The following is a 24,238-nucleotide window of genomic DNA, read 5'->3' as shown; positions in this document are numbered from 1 at the left end:
GCAGGTCATCGGGGCCGGCAGACTTGGATGGGTCGAGTTTAAGTAAGATATTAGTGAGCTCGGTAGGTTTTACTTCTATATTAGATAGGGTCGCACTTGGTGCTGATGGTGAGCTAGAACTTGTAGGTATTAAATTACTATTGTTTGGTGCTAAAAAGCTTGTCGAGAAGTAATCCGAGAAGGCGTTACATATATCCGTACCCGAGTTAAATAATTTACCGTTATATTTTAAACTACTAGGTAAACCGCGAGAATTAGACCGAGATTTAATAAATGACCAAAACTGCTTTGGGTTTTTGGCTATATTGCTCTCTACACGATTTATGTAGTTATTATAACATTCACGCTCCATTCTCTTTACTCTGTCTCTTAGAATGTTAAACGAAACTAAGTCTGATTTATTATTGTATTTTTTATATTTATTTAGATATTTATGTTTTTCTTTGATAGCTCTAATTAGCGGTAGTGAAAACCAGGCAGGATATGAATTGGATTTAATTTCTTTACTCGGAACAAATTTATTTCTTAATTTTTTAAAAGTATCATACAAAAAAGTAAGACAATTATCTAAAGTACGTTTAGAGAATTCCTCCTCCCAACAAATGACTGATAACTCATTGTTAATAGAAGCATAATCACCCCTATTGTAAAAATATTTTAAAAGAGGTGCAGGTTTAAGGTGGTCAAAGATAGTATAATTAATATGTATTACTAACGCTTTGTGATACGGATCTATAGGTACTAATGCGTTCATACATTCGCTGACACTGACAATATCATTTGATAAAACCAGATCTAGCAATTTACCGTATTGATTATAGATACCATTATACTGGCACAAACCATGCGTGTATAAGTCATCAATTAAGGCGCACTCATCACTATTTGTGTAGATAGTATAGCTATATGCGAAGAAGTGTCGTAAGGTATGCGATAAGTATCAGTGCAAACTGAAGGTTCAGATTTTTCCGGTAGACGGTGATGATTTTAGACAAAAGTAACATTTTATTTAAAAAAACCTGTTATGTTTATGGAGACGTTAATTGAAGGATCATCAAGTAAGAAATTCTTAAAAACAAATAAAAAAGTTGCAACACGTAGCTTTTTTTTATAAAGACCGAGATATAACTTTTCGAGCGATGAAAGAAAAGAGCCATATGTGTTAGATACTAAGAATATATGTTATAATGTATATAGTTGTTATCTATTTTTAGGACTAACTTACTTACTTACTTCGGTCACCAGTTACGTCAACCAGAAGTTTCGCGAATTCTTCAAAAAACTTGTGTGCGCTGGGACTGATGGACCTAGAGTTTCAACGCCAAATGGTACAAAATGGTACTCTCTACCGAGGCTCTTATATTTCTCTAGATTTCGGTTCGCTGGACCACCCGGTAGCCGAAAATAATATGTGTGCTTAACTGGACAGGACTAGCTTAGGTGTATAATCAGTAATACTAAGTTAAGCTCTCATGTGCCGCTATTATTTTTTTCAAATAGTGTTTTCTGATTCGCGTGGATCGCTGAATGAATACGAGCGCTTAATATTTTTTCGTGATTTATTGCCCAGGGTAATTGTTAAAAGATTACAATATATGAAGAAAAAGAAGTGCTGCGAATTGTTGGAGAGAGGAGAAACCTACTGAGGACCATAGAGAATAGACGAGGAAAAATGATAGGTCACTTGATAAGACACGACACTTTCTTTAAAACTATTTTGGAAGGTAAGAGAGGAAAATCACGAGCAAGTTACACGCAACAACTAAAAGGACAAGCAAATGTCGTGTCTTACAGGGACCTAAAGAACTTGGCCGAGGACCGCGAAAACTGGCGTCTACTCCACCGACAAGAGCCATGCTCTTAAATGATGATGATATGATATATTAGAAAAATCAAGGTATGATCTTCAATTAAACAAATTAAATGCAATATAATCTTTATTTATAACATGAAGGTTAAATATTATTCAAAATATTCTTTATTCAAACAGCTAGTGCACGTTGTATTAACACAAAACAATTCATAAGTGAACATAAGTACTCGTAGTGTTCGTTTGCTAATAGCCACAGTATTCAATAATAATTCAACACGAGAACGTTTCAATTTTTATAACTACCAGGACAGTACTGGGTGATGTGACAGTCACATCCCCTAGGATCAACAACGGAAACAGTGAAGGGTGACAAATAGGGAGGGTAGTATGGTCCGTCGATGTTGGGTGGAGGATAATTGGGGTATAAACTGGTGTTGCAACACACTATCTTTTCACCAACCGCCTTCCTATATGGCCCGCAAGCACCCTGGAACGATAAATCATTATTTTGAAAACACATTCCCTGTATTATATGCGCTTTTTCTTATTATTTTCAGAGTAAAACTATGTAAATAGTTGGAAAAGTATCCACTTTCTGGAATTTTGGGAACTCATATATGAAGGCATAGTTTTATTGTACCATTAACTTTTCAAATGCTGAACAAAATCCGCGTAATAGTTACTATTTGTTGTTAAAACCGTAACACAATGAGTAAGTCGTTGACGAGGAGGCAATGAAATGAAAACACGAAGCGCGGCGTTCCCTGAAATCAAACTTTTATAAACATTCATAAATAAAAGGAATTAGATAACAAACCACACTATATTGAAACTAAAACTCAGTTATAGCTTGATTTTAAATAAATATTTGGCTTATAAAAGTTTGACGGCCTTGATTCTTAGATGGTAGTGGAAGTCCCGGGCATTTATTTTTGTGTTTATCGCAAATTTATTCCTGGGTTTGGGGAATGTTTTCTATAAGTACTCATATATTAGGAACTATATACTTATTATATATTCTCGTGTAGTACCTACCCACTACACACGCCTTATTGATCTTAATGTGGGACTAGGTCACTGTGTGAAAATTGTCCTGAAATATTTATTTATTTAGAACCATCTTATAACTCGCTAAACCTGCGTGATATACGACGCGTTATGAGCAAGGAGATAAAAAATGATGTGTTCTACTCGTCGTCTTTAATGGTTGAATTACCTATAGCTTCGTATATCAAACTATAATCGAATACGTTTCACTATGTGCTCCAGACTCATCTGTAATCACTTCATTACGAAACACTTATGTGTATTATAATAAATTTGACCAATCCCTTGTCGCTGCAGGCAAAACGACAAAAACAAAAGATAGAACTAAATGCATTAACGTGCCCCTTTTTAGAAGATAATTTTGTTTAATTTTTTAGGCAGTATAGTAGAAAAAGTAACATTTTAATTGATTAATACAAAAAGTATCGTATAAATTAGTGACATACGTACTAAAAGCTTGATTGTATAAAATAATATATCTACTTGACAAAATTGCTACGATATAGAATCCGAATATCCTGCTTTGCTTTATTCCATTCACTACTTAAATATAAGTGAAAGTAAATTTATTATAAAACTTCTTACATCATCAATGTCCACCTCTTCCGCCGGGGGATCAATATGTACGGGACCTATATATACAGGATGATTTGTTACTTGACCTGAAAGCAGTAAAATAACATTTTGGAATCATTTATAAGTAACTTCTTACAAATTGTTTTAGAAATAGTAAATATGGTGATTCTGCATCCAAAATACTACGGACGAAAGAGTAATACAAAACTTTTAACGTGAATGTACTTTTGAATGGTTTACTTAAACGCAAAATCATTCCTAATTTTTTATATGCTCTCGCCACAATGTTATCTATGTGTTCAACAAAGGAGAGTTTAGCATCCAGACCAGAGTAATCCCTAAATCTCGGATCGACGACACCCGTGAGACACTGCTACCAGCTAACTTATAATCGAAAGTTATAGGATTATGTTTACGGGAAAATGTGATAGTGTAGCATTTCTCAGCGTTTATAATTAAGTGATTTCGCTGACAATAGTCCTCAAATTGTGACAAATTGGATTGTAACGCAACACAATCATCATAATTCCTAATAGTCTTATAGGTCGTCTGCATAAAGTATGTGGGGTGAAGACTGAAACATAGTATCAATATCATTTACTTATAAGACAAATAGAAAAGGCCCCAGGTGAGAGCCCTGGGGATCCCCTGAGGGAACGGGTAGAAACTTCGACCTATAGCCCTTGAGTGCAACCGCCTGACTTCTATTACTAATGTAAGACTTTAACCACCTAAAGAGGTCATCGTGTATACCGATCCTGAAAAGCTTCTGAAGTAAAATTGAATGATCTATTTTATCGAATCATTTAGAGAAATCGGTATACACGGCGTCCACTTGATAACCGGCATCCAAAGCATTGATAATATGGTCGGTATAGGTGACTAGGTTAGTGTCGACGCTTCTACTTTTGAAAAAACCATGTTGATGCACAGAAATGTGTCGAGAGACCACAGCAGTCATTTCATTCGTTACAATTTTTTCGAAAACCTTAGCGAATACGCAAAGTTTCGAAATTGGTCGATAAAGCTTAATATTATGTTTATCACCGCCTTTGTGCACCGGTGCATTGATAGCCTGCTTTCAGACGCTAGGGACAATACCTTCACTGAGAAACTTTCTGAAAAGTTTTGCCAAGGGAGCCGCCATCTCAGCGTAAAGTTTAGAAACTATCAACGAATATATGTTATCAAAACCTGCACCCTTATTAACACATAAGTTTTTTAAATGCTTGTATACTAAATCATCAGTAATATTAATACTAGAAATATCTACAGAAGGGGACGAAGGCTGAGGAGAAGGAAGTCGTGATTGATTACAATTGGTTGGTTGACAAATCAGAACTGAAATAATTGTTAAAGAGATCACTTTATTATATTGCCTTCGGAGGAGGATTTATCATTAAAATACAGGAGGTATTTCATTTGCAGAAAATTTTGACTTAATAAAACTCCAAAAATATTTAGGCGAAGAAGTAATTTTCTTTTCACTGAGGGCAATGTCTTTAGTATAACAATCTTTACTAAGTTTCTTTTCCCTTTTTCTTAGTAATTTAAACTCAGCATAATCAATAACGATATTATATTTTTTCCACCTAGCATGAGCATTCAATTTGTTTTTAATAATTTTAATTAAAGGTCTGTTATATCAGGGAGGATATCTACAAGTTGAGCAAAACTTACGCTTTGGAACGAAATCATTAACTAAAGTGTTCAGAATAGAGTAAAAGTAACTTGTGGCACTTTCCGTGTCCATATCGTCGATCACAGACCAGTCCACATCGAAGATACCTTGCCGTATACTATCAAAGTTTGTTATGAAAACGAACTAAAGGGAGAGACTTTTTTTTTTTTTTTTTTTTTTTTTTATTTTTTTTTTTTTTTTTTTTTTTTTTTTTTTTTTTTTTTTTTTTTTTTTTTTTTTTTTTTTTTTTTTTTACAACGATAGGCAAGCGTTTGACCACGATCTCACCTGATGGTAAGTGATGATGCGGTCTACGGTGGAGCACGCTTACTCGACTTTGTACACCACAAGCAGACCAAAGCCTCGCTAATGGATGCTTCTATGTTGCCACTGTCGTCTTTTTATACCACGCGATACGGTTTAACCGATAAACATAGCCAATTCTTAATATATTTATATAAATTTCTCCGTTATACTAATTAAACAGTAGACGGAGTATTTGATAGATCAAATAATACAATTAGAAACGTCCATGAACTAATTACAATTACATAAATTGTACATTATATCTAAATTGTACATTACAATTTAGATAAGGACAATTAAATAAGTCACATGACGACAATACTTGACAAAGATTTATTGAAGGCCATATATATAGCCTGACTTCAAATTGATAATACAAAACACTTAATTGTGGCTCAGTTAATGCCAAATAGTTAACTACATTAACCACGTTGTTAAAATTAGCTGTATTTAATTATCGTTAATTTTCTAATAAAACAAATAATTAAAGTCCCAGAGTGTGGTTACCCCACATTAAATATCTAACTGTACATTTAATATCTATCAATGCAAGTATGGAGTGTGGATTTAAGAGGAGAGAAATCTCTTATGATAGAACTGTTGCAAAAGTGTCCAGCTGTCAGCTATAAATAATAGTTCCAAATCTCTCCAGAGTAGCGCTAGAGTAGCTAAGAACCTAGGCGTTATTGACGGAGTGAAGTGCGCTGTCTATGATTTGATATTTTTGTTCAAGTACTCTAGGTATTGTAGCGCCACCTATTTAAGGTTTTTTATGAGACTTTTTGGTATATGGAGAATTCTTTCCTTACCTCCACCTTCCATAAATGCAAGTTAATAATCATCGTTATCACTTGAGTGTCACTCGTGTAACTAAAGGACTTGACACACCGCGACTTTTTAACGTGCCGTGGACTGCGCGTTAGTATCGATTCTGTATCGCTACAAAAGCGCGTTGCAGATGCGTCAGCTTCGTTCAAAATTCGCGGTGTGCTTAGGCCCTAAACTGTTTAGTTTTAAATGCCCTGAAAATGAATTAAGCTATGTAAGTAAGCTACCGAATGTAACACAACGCTGAAACACCTACGTTAAAATAAGGAGATTTAAGCGTGAACCTACTTTACCTAAACATATTTTAAGCTGTGTTCAAAATGGGGATTTGCATCACGATCAGCCCACCAGTGTTCATGGTTGAAGTTAAAGATGCTGACTCTTGTAAAAGTTGCCTCGTCGGTGCATATAATATTTTACTGCAGCCAACGACAAACAATAACTTTTTTAGGGTAATCTGCTAACATGACATCCTGTACCCTTTGAAATTTAAACGGTTGTTTTGCTTCAGCTTTCAAAACCGCTAAATAAATAATTGGCTCGTGCCGAATTTTGCGGCAGTGTCCGTTGTTCTGGGCTCTAGGTTGCGGCTAAAGTACTCGAGGACTCATCTTTGACGGATTTCACACTGACGCCGCATTTCGTTGCGGCGTACGGAGCGACGAATTCGCGGGCGGCGTTGACGCACAACCGGACGAATTTTCTTCGTATCTTCGTCCGGAGTTGCGGTGCACGAAGAACCGCGTTCATTTCCCTTTTATGTTCATTTGAAATTCGAACACCGAGGTGATAATTTGTTAATATAATGGAAACGGAACTTATTCAAAACACCGCGGTGAATTTTAGTTTGGGTTTTATATAATCAACTCAAAAAACGCAGAAGATACTGGGTACATCCCTATTTACAAGCCAGACCCATAAATGGATTTTTTGTAAGAGATTTTGAAGATTTAACTGACAATGGTCTCGGTTTTGGATGGTACTCTTTATTAGATAAGGTAAATAGTTCATAAGATAAGATCGGGTACACAAAAACTGTAAATGAGTGCAACATTCGCCGATAAACGTTATGTTTGGCGAAATTTTATGTAAATGTATATTCTACCAATAAAAATATATATACATATATATATCACACGTTAAATAGTACGAGAGCTACCACTCTACTTCACGTTGTAAAATAAAAATCTTACGGAAAATTTTATCCCATTAAAAACATTTCCATGTAAAATGTTGCCAAGACGAAACCATAAGGTTCTCACTGTCAAAAAGTTATCAGATCTCTTGTAGAGCCAAGCTTCTAACTATACAAGTCCTAACTTCACAAATTCTACACCTTAGTCAAAATATGTGGCTTGGCCGTTTCGTTACTACAAGAATTACTGGATTATAAAAAATAATGAATATTGAATTAATTTTGCACCCTTACGCCCATGTGACGGTAGCGAAACGGCCAAGCCATATATTTTAACTACGGTGTAGAATTTGTGAAGATAAGGCATATAGTTATAGGCTGAGTGTTAGCATGTAAGGTTTATCTGTTAGTGCTAATATTAAATAAATAAATAATAATAATCATCCACAAACACGCGACTGCTAAAAATAGGAACCTGCACTGTACATACATTGATTACAAGAAAGCCTTTGATAGCATCCCTCATTCCTGGTTACTACAGATACTAGAAATATATAAGATTGATTCGAAAATAACCCACTTTCTACGTAACATAATGTCCCATTGGAAAACCACCCTTCAGTTAACTGCCGGTAGCAAGACAGTAATTACACGCACTATCGCTATTAAGAAAGGTATTTACCAAGGGGATTCGTATTGTTTATTGTTTATTGTTTATTGTTTATTGTTTATTGTTGTTATACATACATACCAGCACTTACAGATACACCTTACGTGCTAATAGTGTTATTATTAATATGTAATTGTATTTTCGTGTGATTATACACTCTAATATTATATTCAGTCAAATATTTAATTACATATTATATTATTATGTCATTATGAAATTACATTAAATTGTCATCATTATGTATGTCACATTAATAACTTAATTTTTATATTAACAAATATTACAGTACAAATCATCCAAACGAAATTTCGACCAATCATAATTATTTCACAGTAAAAATTAAATTCACACTAACAAAATAAACAATACATCATAATATAAACTGACCATAATAACAAACGATTTTTAACATTATGTCACATATTTTACAACAGAGCTAGGGGTTACAATACTTTCTAAGTAACGAGATGACGCACTTAAAAATTTTGTCTCTGAGGAGAAGAAAATGTCAAGCTGCTTGTCTCTGTCCAGTATGTCGTTTATCAATTTCAACGCGTAGTGTAGAGGAGAGGAGGCAAGCGCGCGCGTCCGCGTAGGAGGGATGGCGAACAGATCGCGACGGCGAGTACGCAGTTGTTTCGTTGATAGACGGGGAACGCGCAACGGTATTTGTGCTAACAGCTGGGAATTTGTTAATTGACCGCGTATTATATGGAAAAAATATTTAATTAAGTATATGTTTCTTCGGGCTTCAAGGGATGTATAGTTTACCATACCATATATGAAGAGCGTTGGATATAGGAAAGGATATACGCCGTATATTTTCTTATATAGAAATCGCACAAACGATTTTTGCACTCTTTCCAATAGAAGCACGTATTGCTGCTCATGGGGGCTCCAGATGATGGCATTCGTCTCCAGCTTGCTACGCACGTAAGCGTTATACAAGATGGTAATGGTGTGCTGATTGGTAAATGGTTTAGCTTGCCGAATGATGAATCCCAGACATCTTCTAGCCTCGTTACTAACGTTGACTATGTGTGGGTTAAATGTTAGTTGAGAATCAAACGAGACACCAAGGTCTTTAATTTCATTGGTTCGTTTCATAGGTTTGCTCTGAAGAGTGTATTGGTAGATTATAGGCTGGCGAACACGGGCGTATGTCATTACCGAGCATTTGTCTTTGTTAAGGGTAAGGCTATTTTTTGATGCCCAATTACAAGTTGCTTCTATATCTAGCTGAAGTAAAGTGGAATCATTCATATCGTTAATCGGAAGAGCTAATTTTAAATCATCAGCAAATAAGAGACAGGTCGAGAACTTAATTTCTGTTGGCAAGTCATTTATGAGAATTAGGAACATTAAGGGTCCTAGATTACTTCCCTGTCCAATACCAGAAGTGACTACGAATGGAGTAGATCTGCAGCCATTAAAATGTACGTACTGGTGCCTATCTGAGAGGTAACTAGCTACAAACTGAAGAAGATGTGCAGTAAATCCGGCCTTAGACAGTTTTTTAAGTAAAATATCGCAATCTACTCTGTCGAACGCTTTTTGGAAGTCAAAGTAGGCAACATCTACTTGCCTTCTTTGATCCAAGTTATTGGCTATTAACGTGACAGTATTAATCAGATTTGATGTGGTTGATCGCTTTTGCAAAAACCCGTGTTGCTCGTCACAAAACCAACCATCCAGCTGCTTTCTCGCCTGGGCATATATAATGGACTCAAATACTTTTCCGAATATCGATAATATTGCAATCGGTCTGTAATTATGTATATCAGATTTGGATCCGAATTTGTGTATTGGTAGGACTTTTGATGTTTTCCAAACCGTCGGGTATAGTTTATTTTTTAATGCCAGATTGAACAAATACTTGAGTGGTTCGACAAATGCATCACGGCAGTCCTTTACTAAGAATTGAGGAATGCCATCGGGGCCCTGAGTAAACTTAGGTCGCAGACGATTTATAGCTGTGCGAACATCCGCATCACTAATATAGTCAATGCTAACGATACGACCGTTTGTATCTTGTGACTCTGCCGTAGCAGAAGTGCAAGCTGCCGTTACGTCTAGTGCGGGGGCATTCGGAAGGAAAACACTTTTGAAAAATTTGGCAAACGAGTCTACAACTTCTTGTGAAGACATGTCGCCAAACGTATCAGGTTGGTTAGAACCACGGCGGTTTTTAACATATGCCCAGAAAGAGGAGGGGTCCGCTGCAATATTCGTTTGTAAGTTGTTAATAAAAGCTAGCATAGCAGATTCCGATTGGACGTTTATCATTCTTCGATAGTACGTAAATAAAGCATAGTATAATTGATGTCCCGTCTGTTTAAATAGTCTGTGATACGAGTTTTTTACTTTGTTTAATTGTATAATATTGGGAGTAAACCATTCAGGATAGCTTTTACGAGCTTTATTTTTTTGGGGGTTTTTAAGTGGGACGCATTCGGACAATATACCATTCAATATGGAATAGAAGCACTCGACGCAGTCATTCACTTCACTTTTATCATATAGCTCGGACCAATCACAATTTGCCAGTCTATGATATAGGGTTATGAAATTAGCTTTTCGATAATTTCTCTCTCGCGGCGTGCCAGTAGGTCGACTGTGAATTTGATGAGTAGGTCGCTTATTAAATATCGTAGGACAGGTCATTTCTATACTAATAGGAGTATGATGTTTTTCAAATGACACTAACCCCGCGGTGGCCTCAGTAACAGTCACCTCAGTAATCATATCATTTGATAGGACTAAGTCCAATATTCGGTTAAGACTATTTAATACAGTATTTTGCTGTGTAAGATTACAATAAGACATAACACTTTCAAATGCATTTCGTACACTTATCGTGGCCGAGTACAAATTGAAGTCACCTACAATAATGATAGGATAAGAGTAAGTATTTATGATTCTCTCTATACATTGGAAAGTGGAGTAATATCGATTCTCATGTATTCGAGGCGCTAAGTATATAACACACAGAATAAAACGGAAGTGTCCTTTCGCAACGAGCGCGCAGATTAATTCGTCCTGCGGGTCCGCACCACAGTCCAAAGCGCGCAGCGAGTAGGGCGCGCGTGCGGCCAGCAACACGCCGCCGCCTCCGCGGCCGGCGCGGTCGCCGCGCACCACTCTGAAGTCGCCGGGGAACAGTTCAGAGTCGTGTACTGAGTTATCTAGTCTTGTTTCGGTTAAGGCTATTATATTACTTTCAAACGTGGCTAATAGATTCTTGGTGGCCTCCAATTTGCCTTTAAGCCCTCGAACGTTTTGGTAGAAAATATCAATCCTACGGCTTTTGGGGGGTTTTTGCTCGAAAAAACGGCCGACTTTCATTTTTATCATGCTCTACATCGTCGATCTTGGGGCTGCCAGTCGCTTCCGAATTTGTTGCAGACGGTGCGCATTCTGCAGCTGGCTCGAGACGGTGCTCTATGTGGGTGGTGGGGATATATTCATCTCCATCTATGAATAAGCGGTCATTTCGCATTATCGCGTGTTTGCCGTTCCGACGGGCCATCATGAGGCAGTCTCGTAGGTGTTTTCTTTTTTTCAGCGACTCACTATCAAGGATTTCTGTAATTGCGTAACCGGTGTTCCTAAAAAGATACGCATTTTGCAGGATATAATTCTTTAGGCGCTTGCTTAACATTTCAATAATGAGTGGACGACGATTGCCTTTCCTTCCTATCCGCTTAACTGATTCTATCGAGCCATAGATGTTTATGTTATAAATGTCACCAAACATGTTACTAATTCGCTCGTATAGCTCTTGGTCCGTTTCATTGTAGTATTCGTCAAGGCCGTATAATACAAATTTTTTCGATGCATCATCTTTTCCTGCATTGTCCAAGTCCTTATATTGAGCCTTAAGCGTTTTTAATTCCTCTTGCAATAAAATACAATCTTTTTCAATTTTTGCTATTTTGATCTTCGTGTTTAAAAGTTCATTTTTCAGGTCTTCCTGTTCTATTATGATTTGTTGGTTCTTTTGTGAAAATTCTGTCCTAAGGTCGCTTATTGCGGAGCCTATTTCTTCGTGTATTAATTGTTTCAGGTTGTTAAAAATAGTTATGTTGTTCTTATTTAATTTGGCATCTAACAGTGCGCTTATTTGATCAATTGTTGCGCTTGGACTACTGGGCGAATGATTCGGGGGTTTTGAAACAGGCAGGTCTAGTTCTATCAGGCTCATTTCTGCTTCACCGTCAACTGACATGGTTGTGTTGTCTAATGAGGTCATATCAAACTGCTTTCGAACTGGAGTGGAGTCATTCTTCCGCCTTGTTGTAACATTTACGCATATAGGACAACGCCACGCCCGAATCAGTTCATGTTGGTTTTCCCTAAAAGTCGCCGAGGTCATGTTTAGGCATTGGTAATGGTAATTTCCTTTGCAGGCTACGCATGTTAGCAGCTCTAGGTTATTCGTGATCGGCCTCGGACACGCCATACAATCCATCGTGAAAAAAGTTAAAAAAGAAAAAAAAAATAAAAAAGCAAAAAAGTTATCTTGTCCAAGGGATTTGAACACAGGCACAAAAAAAAAAGCAAAAAACTTTCAACGTTCACAAGTCTCGAACCCGGAACTTTAGAGTTAGCTGTCCATAAAAGTCACTGTGTTAGACCACTGAGCCAAATACACTTGGCGGTGGTTGACGAAAAAGTCTTATAAACTCTGTAAGGTTGTTGGTCAGAAATCCGGTAGAGTAGGGTATGGTAGTGATTTTGATTTGTTTTAACTACCTTCCTTGAGTCCCATGTGGTTCTGCCTTGCCTTGAACCCTTTATCACATCTACTGAACCAAAGCCGAGTCGGATACAAATTCAGGAACACTCCAACAAATACACACATATCACACCTCATATATATGGACGACATTAAATTATACACCAAGACAGAAAAAGACATGAAGAAATTAGTAGATATCACAGCACAATTTAGTAACGATATAAACATGGCATTCGGCATAGAGAAATGTAAAACAGTACACATAGTAAAAGGAAAAATACAACCAGGGGACTATAATTTAGACGACAATAACACTATAACAGCACTGGAAACAAATGACCTATACAAATATCTAGGATACAAACAGTTGAAGGGCTTGGACCATACTACAACCAAACAAACATTAAGTAGTGAATACAAAAACAGACTCAATAAAATATGCAAATCACAACTATCTGGAAAAAATTTAATTAAAGCCATAAATACTTACGCCATCCCCATCTTAACATACTCATTTGGAGTTATAAAATGGTCCAAAACTGATATAGAAGCCATAGAACGAACCACACGCACAACATTAACAAAACACAAACACTTACACCCTAAATCTGCAATAGAGAGACTCACTATTAAAAGGAACAATGGAGGTAGGGGCATGATAAACATCAGCCACCTATGGCAAAAACAAATATACAGCTTACACCTATTCTTTCACACTAAATCACACACAAGCAATATACATAAAACAATAGTCCAAAATGACCTCAACTACACCCCACTTAATCTAAACCAACTACCTGAAACGCGAAATCTCGATAAGGATCCACAAACGAAACAGATGGACAACTGGAAGAAAAAGGTACTTCACGGACGACATCCCCACGACATAGAGCAAAACCACATAGACACTACTGCATCAAACACTTGGCTGAAAATAGGTAGTTTGTTCCCAGAAACCGAAGGCTTCATTATCGCAATTCAGGACCAAATAGTTAACACAAAAAACTACCGAAAATATATCATAAAAGACCCAACAGTTACAAATGACAAATGCCGTAGATGTCACACCCAACCGGAAACCATACAACACATAACCGGAGCATGTACAACACTTACACAGACAGACTACACACACAGACACAATCAAATTGCAAACATCATTCATCAAAATCTAGCACACACACATAATCTTATTCAAAACAACCATACACCATACTACAAATACAACCCACAGGTAGTTCTAGAGAACACAACGCACAAATTATACTTCGACCGCGCTATACTGACAGATCGCACCATCCACTATAATAGACCAGACATCACTTTAATAGACAAAATAAAGAAGACCACTTATCTCATAGACATCTCAGTCCCTAACACACACAATATACAAAAGACCATCACAGAGAAAATAACAAAATACGCAGAACTAAAAGACGAAGTTACTAGGATATGGAGACAAGAGAAAGTGTACGTAGTTCCAATAGTTTTATCCACAACAGGCGTCATCCCAAAACACCTTCACCATAGTTTAAAATTACTAGATCTAAAATCATATATCTACACTATTCTACAAAAAGCCGCTATATTAAATACATGCCGAATTGTGAGAAAATTTATGCAACTTGACACAGAAAATAATACCCCGGAAACAACTTAAATTTAACAACCCCCGCTGCATTTACTTGGTAAATAACCCGTAAATGTAGCTTATTACCAGCCTAGAGCTGAGAAAACCAACCCTTTCGATAATAATAATATAGAGTTAGAAGCACGGCTCTACAAGAGATCTGATAACTTTGACAGTGCGAGCGTTATGGTCTCGTCTTGGCAACATTTTACATGTTTTTAGGGTTCCGTAGCCAAATGGCAAAAAACGGAACCCTTATAGATTCGTCATGTCCGTCTGTCTGTCCGATTCTGTCACAGCCACTTTTTTCCGAAACTATAAAAGCTATACTGTTCAAACTTGGTAAGTAGATGTATTCTATGAACCGCATTATGATGTTTACACAAAAATAGAAAAAAACAATAAATTTTGGGAGTTCCCCATACTTAGAACTGAAACTCAAAAAATCTTTTTTCATCAAACCCATACGTGTGGGGTATCTATGGATAGGTCTTTAAAAATGATATTGAGGTTTCTAATATCATTTTTTTATAAACTGAATAGTTTGCGCGAGAGACACTTCTAAAGTGGTAAAAAGTGTGTCCCCCCCCCCGTAACTTCTAAAATAACAGAATGAAAAATCTAAAAAAAATATATGATATACATTGCCATGCAAACTTCCACCGAAAATTGGTTCGAACGAGATCTAGTAAGTAGTTTTTTTTTAATACGTCATATAAATTAAAAAAAAAAATTTTTTTCGTCAGACCCATACGTGTGGGGTATCTAAGGATAGGTCTTCAAAAATGATATTTAGGTTTCTAATATCATTTTTTTCTAAACTGAATAGTTTGCGCGAGAGACACTTCCAAAGTGAAAAAAAGTGTGTCCCCCCCCCTGTAAGTTCTAAAATAACGGAATGAAAAATCAAAAAAAAATATATGATATACATTACCATGCAAACTTCCAACGAAAATTGGTTTGAACCAGATCTAGTAAGTAGTTTTTTTTAATACGTCATAAATGGTACGGAACCCTTCATGGGCGAGTCCGACTCGCACTTGGCCGCTTTTTTTAATGGGATTTCACTTCTTTTTATAAGTGGCTTATGACAATTTTTCATCCCCTAATTTAAAGGGTTAGGGGTGATTTCAAATTAAAAATCCTGAAATACGTATATGGAGGCATCTTTTATACAATCTGCTTTTTTTACTGATTCCCCATACAAAATACAACCCCTTTTCCCCCTAACGCCTTTTCTCCTTTTAACCCTTATGGGGTAATTCTAGGGTTGAAAACTATTCTGGAAAGGAATCTTTGACATCGCGCCTGGCCCTTTTTAAGACATAATTTTATGAGTTATTTGAACTGATCAGATTAAACGTGTAAGCTAGTAATTCCTGGTGTAATAAAAACAATTGTACCGTAGCGTTTTTTCTTAAAAATTAAATTGATAGGGTGAAAAATTATATCTCCTTTAATAATTTTTCCTGTAAGTGTAATAGCAAGCAAAACGTAAAATGAGTAAAACTTGGAATCCACAAATACATTGGCTCTTATTATCATTGAATATGATGGTACAAAAAAGATACAAAATAAAGTACACCCGTCACCATTCTGACTGTCAAAACTGTTTTCTGTTAAGTACCGTGAGGTACAAGTTTTTTTAAAACGGGTACTAAATAGTTCAAATTATTAAAAATATGGTAAGCTTTGTTATATTTATTTAGGTACACCCGCCATTCTGACTATCACAACATTTTCGCGTCATATCCAGAAGAAGAACATAACAATAATCATAGAATCGTTGTAATAAAGTCGATAACCCACCGCTATCTTACTGTAAGCTTACATTACATTGCGAAAAAAGAAAGCTCCAAACAAAAGTAAATGTAGATCAAAAAGAAAGTTATACAACAAATTTAATTTATTTCAAGGAAAGTAGGTATTTTTTCCGTTTTATTTTATCTTTATGTACCTACGTACTCGTAGTAAAATGTTCTTCTAATGCAGTATATTCCTGCATGGCAGCTGCGGACTGCATGTTGTCACTCAAAACAAAGACCATTATACAACGATCTCACTGTAGTTATTAAAAAATACATATAATTATATTCTATTTTCGATTTTGGTATTTTTATTGGATTACAATAATATTCAAATAATTTGTATAAGCGACTCCATTCCCTCGCTATTCATTTTGACGTTTATACAATGGTCAACTTACGAAAACGTCATTTAACCATAAAGTATTCAATGTTTTGAAATGTCTGTTTGCAAATTTGACACTAAAACTATATTGCATTAAGTTTACTTTTGTATGAAATACTTATCTTGACAAAATTTATAAAGGCGTGTTATTAGCATTAAATAGAACGCATTTCCTAATGTCAGTTTACTCCATATATTTAGACATATTGGCATTTGGGCGTCCTCTTCTTTTAATACGTCAATGATTTACATAATAACCCTAATGCATATTGCATTGTTTCGTTTCGTACATAAGCTTGTTTTTCTTAAACCAATTAGATATAATTTTAAAAAATGACTTCTTTCATTTTTCTGTAATCTCCGAGTATCTAAATAAACGATTTATAACCTAATAAGGCCTTCCATTTCATTGTGTTTTGAGTCTTTATTTTTACCATTCATTAGGTACAGTCAGCATCAAAAGTAGCGGATCAAATAACGTTTCATAAGTATCTACCATTCTGTAACAGCTTAACAAAAAGTGATGTCTTTAATATAGAACAACTAAGACTGTAAAAGATATACTTTCGAGCGCGAATTTTATAAATTTATCTATATTTGGAAAAGTTATCCGGAATATCAGATACTTTTGGCGCGTTGTTTCATCCGCTACTTTTGATGCTGACTGTGCCTATTACATATGTCTTTGCAAGTTTCGATGTGCGGGCGGCTGCCTCTATCCATGCAAATGTCCAACATTTTCCCAGGCATAGCGAGTCGTAGGATTGTACAGTCGCGGACTTTAAATGTCGAGCCATTGAAGGTTTACATTACATTGGACATTTCATACCGTTTGTATTGAGAACCAAATGAGCTTGAAACCTAAATCGATCACCAATTAATGTCTGTGACCGTACGGAACACTTAACACCAGTCTTGACTATTACAGTATTTTTATAAAGACCAAGACAACTTTTCGCTGCATTTTTGAAATCCACCCGGCCAAAAACAATTTTACTCGTATATAGTGTGGTTAACTAGACAGGACTAGGTGTATAATCAGTAATACTTAGTTAAGCTTTCTTGTGCCGCTATTATTTTTTTCAAATAATTTGTTCGGATCCGAGTGGATCGCTGAATGAATACGAGCGCTTAATAATTTTTCGTGATTTGTTGCTCAAGGTGATTGTTCAAACATTACAATGTAATAGGTATCACAATAATAATAAAAAAATAAAAAATAAGAAAGCCTTTTTATTCCGACTCATTACCAGTACATTGATCTGAGGTTAAGTTTAACTTATATTAATTTAGGTATCTTAAAATATATCTAAACACTTTTTATTTATTTTTATTTGAATGAGCGGACTTCCTCGAGAGTAAAGGCCTGGCGTGCCAGTTGCTCGTGACATGCTTTGATATATCCTCTATCCATCTAGTGTGTGGTCGCCCTTCGCTGCATTTGCCTGGTGGCCCTTTCCAGAGCGTAGTTCCCTTCGTCCACCTAGTATAAGGTAGCCTAGCTATGTGTCCTGCCCATTTCCATTTCATGCTTATGCAATGTTCCAGGTCATCTACGATCTTAGTTTTTTCTCTTATTTCTGAGCTTTTTATTTTATTTAGCCGTTTTTTTTTTTAATATGCTTCGTTCCTGTGCTCTCTGGCAGGTTCTATTTTTTTGTCTGATGGCGTTTGTGTATGTCCAGGTTTGGCACCCATAGCTGAGACATGGTAGTAAGCAGGTGTCAATGACTCTTTTTTTCAGTGGCATTGGTAGAGGGCTTTTTAAAATGTCTTTTAGACTACAGAATTTGGACCATGTTTTTGTGACTCTTCTATCCAGTTCTTTCTCGTTTCGATACTTTCCAAATGAAATTTGTTTTCCTAGATAGATATAGTCTTTCACGTAATCGATTGCCTCGTCTTGTATGTGTATTGGTCGTTCTTTTCCGTTTGTTATTATTTTTGTTTTGCTCAAGTTCATTTCCAGTCCAATTTCATAGCTAACTGAGTGCAAATTTGATATCATAGTTTGCAGTTCCTGTGCGCTGTTGGATAAGACTGCAATGTCATCAGCAAAACAAAGATAACTGAGGTGTCTGCCGTTTATGCTTACGCCTTTTTTTCCAGTTTAAATTTTTCATAATGCTGTGTAGTACGGCAATGAACAGTGTAGGAGAGAGTGGGTCTCCTTATCTCACTCCTCTCTGTATTTTAATAATATTGCCTGTGCTCTCTAGTCTTATTTTGCTTGTAGAGCTTTCATATTCATGTAAAGCTTTCCATATTGCATCATGTGAAATAGTATCAAAAGCTTTCTTGAAGTCTATGAATGCTATGTATACTGCTTTATTAAACTCTTGAGTGTTTTTCTATGACTTGCTCTATTGCCTGAATATGGTCCATCGTAGAGAAACCTTTACGGAAGCCGGCCTGTTCTACTGGTAGTTGGTTTTCTATAGCAGGGGAGATGCGCTTCTGAGGACAGGATGAAAAAAGCTTGTACAGGCTTGACATTAGGCTTATAGGCCTGTAATTGGAGATGTTAGCGGGGTCGCCTTTTTTTGTATAGAATGATAATTTCTGATGTCGTCCATTGATCAGGAACGGTTTTTTGCATGAGAATAAGATTGAAGAGGTGTGCTAGATAGGTGTGCATTTTTCTGCTGGAAGCTTTTAAGTGTTCATTTGTAATCCCGTCGCTGCCTGGGCTTTTTTGTGGTTTTAGTTTTATTCGTGCTATTAAAATCTCTATTTCATCAAACCATTTGATGTGTGCAATTTCTTTGCTTTCAATTTGATATTATGATGCTGATAGGTATGAGCTTTCCTTTTTTGAGTAAATTTTTTTTGCAGAAAATTGTTGCAAGTTCCAATATTTTACTTCTTATGTTGGTAGTTTTTTCATTGTATTCCAGTTTTGGTACCCATAATTTTGTTCTCAATAAGAGTTCCTTGAAAGCTTTTTTGTACTTCCATTTGCAGTTAGGCAGTTTTCTATTATTTTTAATTTATGTTCTTTGTAGTCTTGTTTGTATAATAGTGAGAATTTTTATTTGTCTTCTCTAGAAAGTGGATTTTGTTTCTGAAGTTTGTGTCTTTCATTTATTAGGTTTTGAGTTTCTCTTTATAATTTTTGGTTTTTCTGTTGATTTGTCTGCTTGACGCTGGATATACTGTTTACTACACATTTCTCAAGCCCATCATAGACTTGTTGAATGGGGTCGTAATATGTATCACAATACCTACTTATTACACTAGAAAAAACAAGGATATGATCTCCAATTAAACAAATTACATGCAATAAAATCTTTATTTAAAACATGAAGGTTAAATATTATTTATTGTGCACTATACAGAAAATAAAACTAACAATTTAGAAATAATTAAACGTTAAATCAATTATAACAATAATGTGAAACTTAGATGAAGAGTCACAGCAGCTAGTGCACGTTGTTTTAACACAAAACAATTCATACGTGTGCATAAGTAGTGTCCGTTTGTTAAAAGCCATAGTATTTAAATAATAATTCAAATCGTAAACGTTTTAAATTTTATAATCATCAGAACAATACTGGGTGATGCGACAATCACATCCTAGTGGATCAGAAACGCGAACATCGACGGGTGACAAATTGGGAGGGTAATCTGGTACATCGATGGTGGGTGGAGGATAGAAGTTCGGATTCCTGTTGCAACACACTATCGTTTCACCAACCTCCCTAAAATATGGCTCGCAAGCACCCTGGAAAGATAAATCAATATTTTGAAAACACATTATACTATGTAGTTGAATGAATATTGATGGACGGAGAGCGGATGGTAGACCCAAAAAACGATGGATGGATTGTGTGAAAGAGGATATGAGAAAGAAAGGAGTGAGTGCTGTGGTGACGAAAGATAAAGGAGAATGGAAGAGAAGAACAAGTTGTGCAGACCCCACACACAACGTAACGTAACGTGGGATAAGGGCAGGAGGAAGAAGAAGATTACACTATGTAGTTGGTGTCATCCACGATGATGCGCAGATTTGTCAAATCTAACCTTTAATAACGAGGCACGCTTCGTCGGGAGCGACACGATCTACAGTGTGTCCCTAGCCATTGGACAAAGCAGAAATGTACATATGCATTAGGGTATTTAGAACCAGTGTACAAAGTATCATAACAGCTGGTAGCATCAATAAGAACCCTTATAGTTTCGCCATGTCTGTCTGTCCGAGCCTTTGCTCCGTAATTGTTAGTGCTAGAAAGCTGTTTTTTGGCATGGACGTATAAACCAATAAAGTCGACCAAGTCGTACAATAAAAGCTATTTTTTTTTGGATACCTCCCCTACACGTAAAGTGGGGGTGATTTTTAGGGTTCCGTAGCCAAATGCAAAAAACGGAACCCTTATGGATTCGTCATGTCCGTCTGTCTGACCGTTTATGTCACTTCTTGAAAATTCTCCACATTTGACTTTTTAAATTGGCAGTATCTGTACGGGGTTATTGGCGCCATCTTTTAAACAAGCTACTTAATCTGCATATCACCAGAACGTGATCACCCTGGCATCTATAACATTCTTCCTAACTTTTTTATCCACTATCACAAAGTCAATCATACTTTCCTTTACATTCTCCGCCTCTCGAGTGTATACGTAAATGTATCCATTTGTGGTCAAACATCGTGTTTGTTACCAGAGTAAATGACAATGTGAGAATTTTGTTCCATGTTGTTCAATTTATCTCTATTATTAATTTATTCCTATTCACAGTCATTGAAGTCACCTAACAAAATTAATCTTTCGTTACCCTTACCGCATCATCACTTACCATCAGGTGAGATCGTGGTCAAATGCCTGCCTATCCTCCATAAACAAAAACCTGTCTTCATTCATCCCAAAATATCTGCGTGTAATCCTAAAAGCGCTGTAAGTTACTCGCTCTCCGGTCTCCTGAAGTATAAACGCCTACAAAAATGCTCATCATGCATCAGTCCCACTTTCAGTATAATCCACATCAGTCTGGAATTTCAAACAAAACATTCCAATTTCCCTCACATACACTGAATTAAAGCTTCGTATACCAAACTATAATCGCATACGTTTCACTATGTGTTTCAGACTCAACTCATTAGAGACTTCATTACAAATCACTTACGCGTACTATAATGAATTTGATCAATCACTCGTCGCCGCCGTCGAGAGGACGAAAAACAAACGATAGAACAAAAGACATCAACATGCCCCTTTTTAGTAGATAATTTGATTTAATTTTTTAGGTAGTACAATAGAAATACACATAATTTTCTTGATTATTAGAAAAAGTAGTTATTGTATTCAATAGTGACTTTAGTGACAAAGGTAGGTAGTCAACTTGCTGAAAACACAGTAAATGTATTATAAAAAACTTCTTACCTTAGGAATTATCACTCGCCTCCCCGGAGGATCGACATGTACAGGAGTTAGAGGTACGTGATGATTAGTTACTTGACCTGAAAAAAAAACAAAAAACATTTTCGAATCACTTATACCTAGGTAACTTTTTTACAAGCTTTTATTTAGCTTGCCCTGTTAGTATGTTAGTTAATAGTGTGGGTTAAATCTTAAAGCTAAATATGACCCACTTCCCGATTTCCGATTGACCTGAAAATCTGCATACATAGGTTACACACCTACGCGGGTGACAATGCTAAATTATGGTACCATTGTTTTAATCTGATGATGGAGACAGTAGGAGGTGGCCATAGGAACTTTATAGATGAAACAACGCAAACTAATTGTGTTTGGGGATTTTAGAATTATCTCGATGAGTATTAGTTGCCTTTGGTGAAAAAGTATAGTCAGCAATAAAAAGCTTGTAGCAAAGATGACATTGTTTTAGAAATAGTAAATATTATGGTGATACTGCATCCAGTTGCGATGCAACTTTAATTACCTGAAAACAGACTGTTAACGGTAAAAAATATCAATAATAATAACAACAGTGATCGTGGACACGGCGCGGATAGTGCGGCGGTTCCTCTCTCTGCGGCCCTGACCACCGGCAGCTTGGGCCCTGCCCCGCTGCTGGCGGCACCCTAGGTTAGGTTTTTTATAATGTGATTATATGTATTTTGTATTGTTTTATAAGTGTTTTTATATTTTACTTTTATATTCATATTATAAATGACCAGGCCTAAGATCAATAAAAAAAAAATAATAATAAAATTATTCAATGTGCACTACTAGAAAAGTTCATATTACAAACAAAGATAGTACTGAAAAGCGAAGCGTCAGAAAATACAAGAACGCACAGTCCCCTCAGCCAAGCTACAACCAACTTTCTAAGCAGGCGATTTTAGCCCAGCCTTGTGCTGCAATAGTACATTGTGATACAAGTGTGCTAAGTTGGTCATTACATACGAGGCGAAATTGCGCAATAAGAAAGCCGATGTATGTGATGACCATAGAATACCTACGCGTTTCATACGACGTTTTTCAACACACTTGCGAGGAAAAAATAAACTTTCATATGAATCAAATTTTAATTGTTAAATCGGTTAATAAAAGCCGGCGGCGGGCGGGGCGCCGGCTGCCGCCAGTCCACGTTGTAAAATCTACTCGACCAATTAAGGAAAGCTCCGTTTCCATACATATTATTAGCAATCCAAGTTACCTTCTTAACTCAGTCGGATAATATAATGAAAAAGCACGAGTGTTTAATATCTAATATATATATTTTATACGAGTTTACTGAGGGGTTAGGACTATTTTGTGTATGAATTCTATGTAAATAGCTTACTTTTTTCAATTTTCCTTTAGAAGGGATAATTTGGACCAATTTATTTTGTTAAAATAATTATTGTTCAGAATCAATAGACAAATGGTACAATATACTACATACATCATACTTCCATCTTAGCCTACGAACAGAGGCGGCTTTAGGCGTGGGCGAGCTCGCGGTTCGAGGGGCCTCGCGCCTCAAATAAGTATAATATCTCGGACACAACGTATAAATGTTCGTTATTTCTTGCGCCACCAGAGGGCCTCACTAAATGTACCTTGCCCACATACAATTTTGGTCTTGCCCCGCAACTGCCTACGATCATATATCTGTACTATGATAATATTCTGTTACTATTCCACAGAGATGAAATCAGAATTTTAATTAAACATACATATAACGCGTGCCAGTGAGCAAAATATAATAATATTAATGTTTAAAAATTATTTAATTTTTAGTACAGTACAGGTTCGTGCTTACCGACAGTTTTCGTAGTGCATTGTCCCTGGGCGTCGGCGGCGGCGAGCAGCGCGGCGAGCGCGAGCAGCGAGCGGGCGAGCGGCGACATGGCGGCGGCGGCGGGGAGGGCGCGCTGGAGAGACTCTACTTTGTACACCACTAGCAGACCAAAGCCTCGCTAATGGATGCTTCTATGTTGCCACTGTCGTCTTTTTATACCACGCGTTATGCTTTAACTACTAACCGTAGTCAATCATGAATACATAGAGATTTCTTCGTTATAGTAATTAAACACTTTATCAAATAATACAATTAGAAACGTCCATGAATTAATGTGCATTATAATTTAGATCAGGATAATTAAGTAAATCACCTGACGACTATACTTAATAAAGATTTATTGAAGGCCATATATATTTACGGATTAAATATTTGC

At 36.3% G+C, this 24,238-nt stretch overlaps 1 protein-coding gene and 1 long non-coding RNA gene across 2 annotated transcripts; both read right to left on the bottom strand.

The window, feature by feature from the left end:
* Nucleotides 1–1,924: 1,924 nt before the first annotated feature.
* On the bottom strand, nt 1,925–3,609 carry LOC133533809 (uncharacterized). Its single transcript, XR_009801925.1, has 2 exons — nt 3,446–3,609; nt 1,925–2,300 (listed from the first exon to the last, which is right to left on the bottom strand). It is a non-coding gene; the product is annotated as an uncharacterized LOC133533809 (long non-coding RNA).
* Nucleotides 3,610–19,895: 16,286 nt separating this feature from the next.
* On the bottom strand, nt 19,896–23,990 carry LOC133533803 (uncharacterized). The gene is made up of 3 exons (XM_061872854.1): nt 23,824–23,990; nt 21,996–22,072; nt 19,896–20,341 (listed from the first exon to the last, which is right to left on the bottom strand). The coding sequence occupies exons 1-3, from the start codon at nt 23,909–23,911 to the stop codon at nt 20,144–20,146; spliced, it is 363 nt and encodes a 120-aa protein (XP_061728838.1). The 5' UTR covers nt 23,912–23,990; the 3' UTR covers nt 19,896–20,143.
* Nucleotides 23,991–24,238: the final 248 nt, after the last annotated feature.

The sequence above is a fragment of the Cydia pomonella genome, unplaced genomic scaffold (genome assembly GCF_033807575.1).
Source record: "Cydia pomonella isolate Wapato2018A unplaced genomic scaffold, ilCydPomo1 PGA_scaffold_205, whole genome shotgun sequence".
Taxonomy (NCBI): domain Eukaryota; kingdom Metazoa; phylum Arthropoda; class Insecta; order Lepidoptera; family Tortricidae; genus Cydia; species Cydia pomonella.
Note: the sequence above shows the minus strand (reverse complement) of the source record. Positions and strands in the feature narration are given on the sequence as shown.

What these genes read in the sequence shown, in the direction of transcription:
- LOC133533803 (XM_061872854.1), bottom strand. Translation starts at nt 23,911, where the DNA reads ATGTCGCCGCTCGCCCGCTCGCTGCTCGCGCTCGCCGCGCTGCTCGCC. An exon ending in ATGCACTACGAAAACTGTCG is followed by an intron (nt 22,073 to 23,823) that starts GTAAGCACGAAC and finishes TTTTTTTTTCAG; the next exon opens with GTCAAGTAACTAATCATCAC. An exon ending in GGCGAGTGATAATTCCTAAG is followed by an intron (nt 20,342 to 21,995) that starts GTAAGAAGTTTT and finishes TTATCTTTCCAG; the next exon opens with GGTGCTTGCGAGCCATATTT.